At 37.3% G+C, this 11658-nt stretch overlaps 1 protein-coding gene across 1 annotated transcript in view; it reads left to right on the top strand.

Annotated features, from left to right (window-relative positions):
• Window positions 1–615: 615 nt before the first annotated feature.
• Window positions 616–11658, top strand: part of LOC145983678 (uncharacterized) — a 38569-nt gene continuing 27526 nt past the window's right edge. The window contains exons 1-3 of the mRNA XM_083116736.1: window positions 616–695; window positions 9156–9201; window positions 11156–11320. Coding sequence (XP_082972862.1) covers window positions 9178–9201; window positions 11156–11320 — 189 coding nt within the window. The 5' untranslated portion in view covers window positions 616–695; window positions 9156–9177. The remainder of the gene's footprint in view (window positions 696–9155; window positions 9202–11155; window positions 11321–11658) is intronic.

Raw genomic sequence — 11658 nt, 5'->3', positions numbered from 1 at the left:
TTTTCTGTTTCCGAGTATTGGTCATGACTTGAGGATAACGTGCAAAGTCTATTTAAGTACACTCTTCACTCAGAGATACTTATCACTGTTCAAGTGAAATACGAACGACTAATGTGCATTCACAGGTGATCGAGCACGAGAACCCTTGATTACAAGTAGACAGCGTAAAAAAAAAGCTCCCGCGTTGGTTTCGATTTCATGTGTTCAATATAATAATTATTACTTATTTTCGTCCTCGTAATTAACGCAAAGAGCTGCAAAATGACAGTCATTAATGAAAATACAATACAACCAAGAAGTTGATATTAACGATACGATTTTCGTACACAGAATATGGTAGATTATGATCACACACACAGATTGAAGATGATTTTCGCATGGTTCTCTTGACACTCAAAGCAGTTGAAAAAAGTAACAGCAAAGCCAAAGAGTAATGGACATGAAATTAGGATATAATAAATCTCTTGGTCTTATATAATCCTCCTGAAGTCTTCACAGTTCCCTGAAAATTAGTAATTTATCATCCCTTTTCGATTAATAACAGTTCCGTGTTTTCCTGTTTAAAAATTTGGCATTGGCAACATTGAGAGGTGAATGTGATGTGATTGGCTGAAAGTTTGGTACTGGTTGCTATACCAACGTTATAAATGAAGTGCTGAAAAGCGGCAGAAGTGAAAGCCGAAGTGACAGTAAATGTGAGTTATTTACTAATATTTTGTGGCTATTTGCAATCTGAATTTGTGTAATTGCATGTACGTTCATATCTTTATACCGGATTATGAATAATTTGGTGTGTCTTGTCTGCCACAGAGAGTTGCAAAGTTGCATTGTTATTTTGTTCCATTCCAGTATGAATATGTGCAGCCTATGTAATCAGTTCTAGTTGTTAGGACAAACAACGATGCGTTGTGAAGAGTTTTAGGTAACGATTGTATAAGTCGGAGACGGATTTCTTCAAATTTACAGGAGAAAAGACGAGAAAGTACTTACGAATTGCGTTCTTGAGGACTTTCTGAAGCCGGAGAAATTGTTGGTACCAGTTGTATAAGCCGGAGACACATTAAACTCGTTTATTTTCAAATAAAAGTCATTTCTACTTACCTCATATGCATACCTGAACACATTTTTCAAGCTGGAATCACTTTTTTCTAGAAAAAAAGCGTTATTTTTAACATTATAATCATTTATTGGTCGTTGTTAATTCGGCGGGCAAATCTTGACTCACGTTGTCTATCGTCAGCTGATGTGCAGTGTTTCCAAACTTATGAACCGATAAATGCCACACAAACTATTCACAAAAGGTTTTTAAGCGAAAATTGAGGCTAGACTCTACTTTACGTCCTTATCTGCATGGTGATTGCTTCTTTGCGTTCGCGGTGCGCGATCGTGGTGCGGCACCCGGCATCTCTTCGGGTAAGTACCTTTTTCTTTTTACACTTTCTGTTCACGATAGCCCCACTATGCATTCACGGGGTCGAGGTATGCCTGCGAGGTTAGGTTAGGTTCCATTAGCACTCATTTCACCCCTAAATATGTACTTCATCATCTAAAAAATTCCTCAGTATGTTCAATTACGCATATCCGGACAACCTCGGTTTTTCTCGATTTACTCCTTCAGGAAATTTTTCCTCTCTTTGGGATTTACTCTGTTCAATTCCTTATAAAATAAGCTTTCCAACGATATATGACAGGTATTCCTTAGGAAAAGGACGTAAACTAGAGTCTTACCTTAAATTGAAAAAAAAAAACCTGCTCACACGTCATCTTGTAAAACTACTGCGTGGTTGCTACACTGACAGGGGGTTACATAATCAAACGCATGGAACATTTGATTCACGTAGTCGACGGTAATGGCGGCACGAGCTATCGTACAACGGAGATGCATGAATGATGAAAAATACCTTACTTACAGGCAAAATACGTTGCACGATTCGAGAAAACAATTTGGTACTACTTTGCTATACCGGAGACACCTATCAATGATTTATTTCACGATTTTTAACATTGCTAACGTACTATTTTGCATTGCGGAACATTTCTTTAGGTGAAATAATTAATTTCTAATGAAAAAAATGTCTATTTCTTACAATAACGAGTACTTACTGTTGTTCCCTATTTGCTGCAAACCTTCCACGGGCAACCCCATAAACCATTGACGTTAGCCCAAAAATTCACGATAGCCCCACAAACCATCACGGGGATGAGGTATGCCTACTAGGTTAGGTTAGGCCTTGTTAGGTTAGGTTCCATTAGCACTTCTTTCGTTCAATTTAGCATATACGGACAATACGAGAGCGTGTTGTGCTCTCGGTCAGAAAGCAAATAGCGGAGCCGCAATAGTGCGTCGGAAATAGATTTTCGTAGAAAACCACATGCTTTCGCATTAAAATGGATCAAAACTACATTCCCGAACATCAAGAATGCTACAGAAAATGATTTGCTTAAGTACTTTCTCCTGTAAATTTGAAGAAATCCGTCTCTGGTATAGTAAAGTGTTACCGAAACTTTAATGTGCAAAATACATTCTTCGAACCGTAATATCTTCAATGTGTTATCTTCACTTCTATTACTTCTTTGAAAACAATATAATTATTTCCACATCTTCTTTCTAGCCATCCTTAGTAGTTTTCTTTTTTATGGCAATCTCACCATCATCATTGATAATTATATTTTATTTCATAGCCATCTCATATCCATTGAAAGGGTTATATTTTTCATGAGTGCACTCCTTCCATTTGAAGCTAATAGTGTAAATGAAGCCCTTCAATTAAAATTCTATGCCATGTTGCATTACATATCATTCTTCCAGTGAGCCATTTTAAAAATATTTTCTTCTATAGGACATGTATCTGACGAAGATGAATCTGACGTTACAATTTCCCGGTCACATCTGTAACTTGCAAATTTCACATAAGGTTAGGTAGGTTAGGTTTGGCAAACATACTTCAAATAACACTAAGCTTCAAAGTCTGTAGTGTTTACAATCCGACAGTGGATACAGTGTGGCCACACTTAAAATCCACAAAACATGGCTTCCTCACTTCTTTCCGGAGAAATATTGCCATTATGAAAAGTAATGGAGCGATTTTACAATACCGGGAATTTCTCCATTTTGTTTGTAATTCGGCATACTCACTAATTTTAGCCCCCTAATCACGAATCTGCAGTTAAAATTTGGCTCTCACACGTGGAAATAGCAAATTAATCTAAATAAAGTTTTTATTTCTACACCCTAGATTTCCAAATTTCCCACCGATTCCAGGCTCCGCCCCTGGGGTAATTGACCTACCGCCCCCAAACGCTAACGCGGCCCCGCCTCCTCTCCGGCTCCCCGGCTTTCTCTATAGAGTCCCTGTTAAAGGCATGTTAGAAATTGGCTGGATTCACCTGCCCCCAAATTTTAAGTGCAGATTCGTGATTACGAGGCCCAATTTAGTAAGTATCCCAAATTTCAAACAAATTGGATAAATTCCCTGTATTGTTAAATTGTACCAAAGCAAATATATGGTAACAGTTTCATACATCGGAGAGACATTTCTTCAATTTTACACAAGATCGGTAAATGTCTGTTATATCGGAGACACATTTCTATCGGATATTTTCAGTTTCAAATGGTTCGTACTTACCAATTGTGTATTGCTGAACATAGTTGAAGGTGCCATTATGCTTTTTACGCGAAAATAACTTCAATTTTTCACATTATGAGTACTTCTTTTGGGTCCTTTCTTCAGTTGCGGAACATACAATATGGCGCGCACAGCTGTGGATCATCGTGCTTGTGTTTTGTCGATTTGGAGTGGGTATGCAGTGTTTCAACCTTCTTAACCGAAAAATACTTAATTTCATGTTCATTATGGCATCACAAACCGATAGCCCCAAAAACCATTCACGATAGCCTCATGAACCATTGATGGATAGCCCCAAAAACCATTCACGATAGCCCCACGGACCATTTCCAGCAAGGTTAGGTTAGGTAAGCATAGTTAAAATAAATTCTCCTAAAAAAATTTCTATTTTGGAAATACTGGCGAGACCACGTGACTTTTGACGCTTGCGCCATCTGCAGGTACAAAATGGAAACAATGGCATAATGTTGTCACTTTGCACAAAATGCAAGTTTATTATATCAAAAGTGCCAGTGGTGGCATCATAGTGGGATGGGCAGGTGGGGGGGGAGGCAGCCAAATGAGTGCACGAAAGAGCCAGATCTGGTTCGAAAAGAGAGAAGTTAGCAACAGCGATCGGCAGCTGCCGCAGCGAGATGGACTTAGGGGAAATTTTCCCTCTCCCCCTTAAGTCAATTTCTTGTAAGTTAATATAGATACTTAATACCAGGTGTGCCGGTAAATAATTCTTAATTGATCCAAAAGAAAACAAGTGTTGCTGGGAAAGTGAGTGAGACATTGATGAAAACAAGTGGTAGTCCGAGGGGGCTAAGTCTGGTGAGTATGGCAGGTGGGGAAAGAATTCCCATCCAAATGCAGAACTGGTGTCTCTGATGCCTTTCCCTGTGTGTGATGAGGCGTTGTCGTGCTGCAAAATCACTTTTCCGTGTCTTGTCGCCCAATCTGGGTGCTTTTCGATCAATGCATGGTTCAAATTGATGAGTTGTTGACAGTAGCGAATGGCATTCACTTTTTCACCTGGTTTCAGAAGCTCATGGTACACAACACCTTTCTGATCCCATCAAATGCACAGCATTGTCTTCCTTCCGAAGCGATTTGGTTTTGCGGTCGATGCTGAACGTTGTCCTGGGTCAACCCATGACTTTTTGGGTTCTCGAATTAGATCCATTTTTCATCCCCAGTCACTATCCGATGCAAGAAAGACTTTCTTTCATGCCGAGAAAGCAACACTTCACACACCGTTTTTCGCTTTTCCATTTGTGTGTCGTTCAGATGATGTGGGATCCATTTTCCTGCCTTCTGGATCTTTCCCATGGCATGAAGACTATCAGATATGGTTTGGCGACCAACATTTAACTTCTCTGCCAGTTGTTGCGTATCGTCTTCATCCAACAGTGCTTGTAATTCGGCATCTTGGAATTTTTTCGGCTGGCCCGGGCGATGTTTGTCTTTCAAGTCGAAATCACCACTTTTGAATCTTCGAAACCAACACAGACACATGCCTTGCGTTAGGACATTGTCACCTTACGTTTCCATGAGGATATGATGGCTTTCACTCGTATTTTTCTTTATTTTACAAGGAAAGCAGGACGTGCCGCACATGCTCCTTATTTGGTTTGAAGGTCAACATGTTTCCCACACAAACCCAATATCACGATCACTCTCACTCGGTTGCACATCTACGGCATTTTGACAGGTATTAGAAAATGTATTATTGAGTATACAAGAACCACCCTGAGCTATAACCCCAAGTGACAGATTAACTCACACTTGCATTTGTTAGGCCACATCCTGTTATTCAACTGTGATGTTTATCAAGAAGAGGGAAAGATGGTATCTTTCCTTTTAACATTTCCTAGAAGAAGTATCGGACTTGCTATTTTGTGGCTTTCTTGGCAGAAAGCCTGCACAATAAGGATTTTACTTAATGTTGGAGACTGGTGTCAACTATTGCCAATACAATAAAGAATGTTGCCCGTTACAGTGTATTTGTCACTTAAGAATCATAATTTTAAGGTCCAAATTCTGACATTTGCATTAAGATTTTTGTCAAAATCCATGGGTTAGAATGGCTCAACCATAGGCATTCTGACAAGAAACATAAACAATTAATTTTGTAGTCGAATATACCTTACTGGAATAATACTGAAAACATACACAAAGAATGCACAACAAAGAGCCTCATCTCTAAGGAGACTGAACCCAGCAATCCCCAGAACACAGAAATTAGTTTGACTTCTTATTTCTTCTCCATTTCTCGTTACCTTTCGTCACCTACCGCAAAGTACACAAATATACTAATAAAATATGTAACAGCATTTAGATGTGAATTTTAAACAGAAAACTATTAGCTTCTTAATATATCTCTTACCTTTTGCCCCTTCTCCCTTAGTCACACAAATCATTGTTCATAGCATTAGTAGTACCGGGTATCCCAGAAGTCTTTCCCTGATTACAGACTTTATTCATATCTGCTATATGCAAGGTAGAGATGTGAAAGTGGCGCCAAAATGTTGGAAAACTAACAAAGTTTTTATGTTGCAGGTTTCAGTAACGTGGCTGTAGTGTAGCAGTGTCAGTGCCCAGAGAACCGGAAATTTTCACAAATCAGGAAAAAGCTCAGCATGTCCTCTGGTATCACGAGACCCGGTCACGACTAACAGTGCAGAGGAACTTTCAAATGTACAGAATTTTTTCATCTAGAATATCTGCCATGAATAAGTTGGTATTTAAAAAAATGGAATTCATCTTCATTCCCAAATCCTGTCAAGTCCAAGAAACATTGTATGGAAAGATGCCACCTGATGTCAAGAGCATTAATTCCGGATTCCTTGGCACTGACACTGCTACACTACAGCTACGTTACTGAAACCTGCAACAAATAACCTTGGTTAGTTTTCCAACATTTTGGCACCACTTTCACATCTCTACATTGCATATAGTGGATATGAATAAAGTTTGTAATCAGGGAAAGACTTCTGGGACACCCAGTATATTAAAGTCTTCAATTTGCAATTTTCTTATCTTCATTCCTTCATACAAATTTGCTATGTGCTTCAAGTTTGACATATTAACAGAACTTCTATCAAATATCACTCATCAGATACGTACCTATCAGCCCATATTTTCAAAATTAGGTATAGGGCCTCCCCGATGGTGCAGTGGTAGTGTCGTCGGCTTGTAACCAAGGGATCCCGGGTTCGATACCCGGTGGAGTCACAAAGTGGTTCGGATCCCACTTTAAACTGTAGGTCCAGTTCCGATTAGCCTTACTGTGCATAAAGTGGACTTAAAACACCAAATCAATGAATCAATCAAAATTAGATATATTTGGTATTCTAATGAGAAGTGTGATATTGAAGTGCTGCAGAATCTGGGGATAATAGACATGTTGAAAGGAGCTGTTAATTTTCACATAGATTTTTATTTCTCTAATTTATCATTGCTTTTCTGTGACTTTTGGGTAATCATGACGATGGAAATGAGTGAAGCTATGATAGAAGGGTACTCAAAAAGAACACCAATGCCCAGGCTGCTATTCAAACCCATAGCACTGTAGCATACATCACTCCATTATGGAGGTCAACAATTTTCTCATAGAAACTTACACAGCTTCTTTACATGTTGTTTTATCTATTGCCGTTTATACGATTCTCTCTTATAGTGAATAGTATCCCCTCATTTTTTGTTTGCAAACGAAGTCCTAACAGACACTAACATCAGTTTGTAGGAATGCATTACATTTATTAAACAAGCAATAAGGTGGTATTTTGTTACAAAACATGCATCCATGCTAAAGAAGCATCTGTGTAAAATTGAATATTTGTTTGTGTGGCAGTCTTCGAAAACTTTAGAGACCTGGAGTTTAAGTTAATTACTCATTCGTGTTTACTTGCAGTCTGGAGGTGTGGATTTTAAGTTTTCAAGTTTTCATCTACATATTTTCTAAGAAAGGGAATAATTAATAGGACATTTGCAATTCCTATGCCTTTCTAAAGCTAACATCTAATTGTGTGAGAAATAATTGATAATATGATCTCTTTTAGAGAATTTTAAATGTTCAATGCATTCAAATTGCTTGAAGCTGTGTTTATAAATTCTCGGAGTTGCCTGACATACTCTTTTTTCACTGCCTGGATCATCAGTAAAAAAATGTCAACATTTGTCCCTATGGTTAAATGCTTATTTTGATAGCATTCTGAGAGTAGATCCCAGGCTACCTTGGGTTACTTACAGAAATCAACTTTTAAGCCTCCCCTTTCAAGGTAAGTTCTCTACTGCACCATTTAATTCACACTCATCATGATTGTGATAACATGTAATATTTCTCTTATGACAGCCGCTTTACTGCTTATGCACACATCCTGATTATTGTAGGACCAGAAATGTATATGAATTGATTGGTTTGTTTATTTTTCACTCAGGCTAGAACTTACTTATGGATGACCATGACTTCTCATACCAGTGAGAACAAAAACTTAAATAGTGAGTCTGGTCATAATGCATGTACTTTTCTGATTCTATCACTCAGATGTGTTGCATGTTTGAAGCTGTCATTGGTGGTGAAATAACACCTTTAACCTTTAGTGGATGGGGGCAGCAATTAACATTCCATTTCTTGAAAGCTACACATGATATTTTAGTTCTGTCTTTTTTGTCCATTAGTATACATATGAAGGTATGGCATACTCATATCCATTGTGACTATTATTACCAAGCTGAGTTAGAAAAAGTATTATGTGCTATTATGATACAAAACAGGTTACTACTCCTCAGCCACTGATTTTTTCTGATATATTACACTTTGACATATAATAATGAGAAAAAAATGACACTTTAACAACATGCGACAAGTGGGACCCAGCATTAAAGAATCAAATTTCGAAATTTGCTAAAATTACAGCTTTTGGAAATCATGCATATTTTTTTTTTCCAAAATTGTGGCATGTGCATTATATATTTTCAAAGAGTGTCCTCTGGAACTTTCACTTGATTCGTTACATGAAAACAAAAATAAAAATAAAAAACAAGCACTCACAGAACTTTTACTACAGATACTGCATAATTGCAGTAAGAGCGTTGGTTTCCATTGCCACAAGCAAGCTTTCTGACAAACGAGTGCTTGGTACAGCATTTCCCTGTGAATGCACTTTGTTTTTTTCTCCTTAAACCACGTTTGTTTTGCATGCACATTGTTGCCAACTGTTAAAGTTGTTGTCTAACTTCTCCTCAGGCCATACAGGTTTAGTGTAAAATGGTAATTCCAATTATTTTTTTATTACAATTATTTATTGTTAACTTTGTATTTTATTAAAATTTTCCCTGAAAATCTGCAGTTACATTTGAATTTTAACTGGATTTTTGAGTAGCCACCCTGATAGACTGGTTGCCTTCCAAGTAGGCAACCATCCTTTGTTGATGATGTAGTTTTATGTGACATTTTATTTTATTCATTTAATTTTAAGATGTTTTTCCTGTTGTCACATGCTATTAGTTTATTCTGAATATTGTATTTCTCTCTGATTTCAGATCCTGACCACAATAATTGCATATGATGTCTAGTATTATAATAGAGGTATGTATTGAATTATATGAGTGCTTAAATACATACATTTTGTGTTGATTTGGACTAAGTTTACATGTTAAAAGTTATGTTTTCTGTAATTTATTTAGCAGTGCAGTAAATAAGAAAGAAAAATGTCACCATTAGTGAGTGACATTAAATTGGCAATATTATGATCAAGTTGGATATGATAAAGTTGAATTAACCTGAAAGGCTAAATATTATGTACAGTTTACTAATCAATTTTTGTATTGAAATGCATTTTTAGTCATTTTGTCACTTAAGTGTATTGAACAGCAAATCTTTCCCACCCAGTGCTATAATATTGACTTTCTGGCCATCTGTTTGAGCTGTCTGTAGACTTGCAGACTTGATCACATGCACACCATTGCTTGTGGGTGTTTAAAAATCATATGCATTATTTTTGTACTTTAGATCAGTGTTGTCTGGTTTAAGCCTTAGATGCTGAAGCTGTTTTCTGTGGTATTAGCTACAACACTGGGCCTTTTACGTTGTAAAATTTGAAATTACATTCTGTTCTTGCTAAATTTAATATCTCAGAAGCAAAGATTGATACAGTTATGTTGTTTTGCTCAGAATTTATGAGGCTACTAGGTCATGCTTGTAGAGACCTTATGTTTGAGTAACTGGAAGTAGAAATAGCAGAAATATAATAGCAATGTAATAATTTTTATAATCATATTTGGAATTTACTTTTGATGCTAGAGCCCAACACATATATTTCTGTCATGCGATGCGTGACACAACTCAAGAAGCAGTGTTGCTAATGGAGCAGACAGAAAAATCTCTGCAGTGCGCCGATGCACAGCTGTTACGTACAACAAGAAAATTAGAGAATTCAGGTCTATCTAACATTGAGTTTTAAACGTCATGCATTATACCAGACTAGGATTAATATATACTAACAACCGACACTTCCACTGCTTTGAAAACTAATAACATCTGAACATGTTAAACCGTGACAATTGGACCACAACACTCCCCCTCAAGCAGTATTATTGCCTCTCTGTGATCGGCGACAGTCGGTTGCCTTTGTTGTACATTTACAAATGATGCTGGCTTCCACAACAATAACAAGGACATATACTGTCACTAGACGATAAGCTGCGAGGCTATTTTTTTTTTTTTTTTTTTGCTATGAACTTGTCACCCATCAAAGCATGGCAATTTTAACACAGGAAACAATATGCATCACATTAAGCAGCAAAAATGACAGCCTCCTCTAGGCAATTTCTACAAGATCACGTTGCGGAGCCAAGAGTTGAAATGCTCATGGAGCCACATATTTTATTATTTTTTTTTAATTTTTTTTTTATCAATTCCAAAATTATGAAATATGAAAAATTTGTGAATTTCCCGAGCTTGGCTATGCAAGATTTTTTATTTCAACTTTGACTGAACTGGAGGCATTATTGAATTTAACGTTCATTAACAAACACACACTTTCACATACACACACGCAATACACGCACACAACGTCAAACCGCTCAAATACTTAGTATAAAATAAAAATATGGTGCTTCCAATCCAACAAAACTCACCGTCACTTTTAACTGCCTTTCTCCTTCCGTGACAGAAATAGTGCTTCATTATTACAGTTGGCAACACTAGTTACTAGCTAGCCAATGAACATGCACTGCATAAAAGATGCAACCAGTTCGTCATGCTATATTGCCACATTATCGTCCCTGCCAAACGGTGTGAACGGCAAGCTGGAGAGCTATTCATTTGTTTTCAATGATGTTTGCGCAATTGTGTCCAGGAATGGAATGACAATATGACAACAATGGCGAAGGTTGGCGAGCAGCGTAGAACACGGAATGCTAAGAGAGAGGGAGACGAAACGAAAATTGGTATGTGCACAACTGCAAAGATATGTGTGTTGCACTATAAATAATTTTATTTTGAAGTGACTTACGTAATGTCTTCTTCTTTTATTTGATAGATATCACCTCCTAAGAAACCGCGTGGTGGACACCCTGAATCCGTGGGAACCCTTACACTAGCACCATTTGGCCCTGTACCGAAAGTTCTTTTTCGAAATGTACCTGTTGGGGCAGTGCAGAAGGGCATGATTGTTTTGAGAAACCCTTCAAACCGAACATTACACGTAAGTATAAGTGGTGTATCTATCCTTTGATAATGAAGTAAGTTACACAATTATGATTTCCCTACAAATGTCTTCAGCAAGTATGATCTCAGAGAGCATTATTTTTAAGGGAACAAATCACTATTGTATTACATTTAAATTGTGAAGGATGTAGAGGATAATATGCACACATAGTAACATTATACTAGGCAAAAGTCCCAATAGGGACTTTATTTTTGTCTGAATGTTCAGTCAAACCAGGGGTTTCCTTTATGGAATGAAATTGCCTATTTTGCTGTCTTTTTAGGAAGAATTTAAGTTAAAGTGAACTGAGTTACAATGTATGGAAGGAAAGATTA

Source organism: Lepisma saccharinum, chromosome 2, assembly GCF_977018435.1.
Source record: "Lepisma saccharinum chromosome 2, izLepSacc3.1, whole genome shotgun sequence".
Classification (NCBI taxonomy): Eukaryota; Metazoa; Arthropoda; class Insecta; order Zygentoma; family Lepismatidae; genus Lepisma; species Lepisma saccharinum.
The sequence above is the reverse complement of the archived record's forward strand: the minus strand, read 5'-3'. Positions and strand labels throughout refer to the sequence as shown.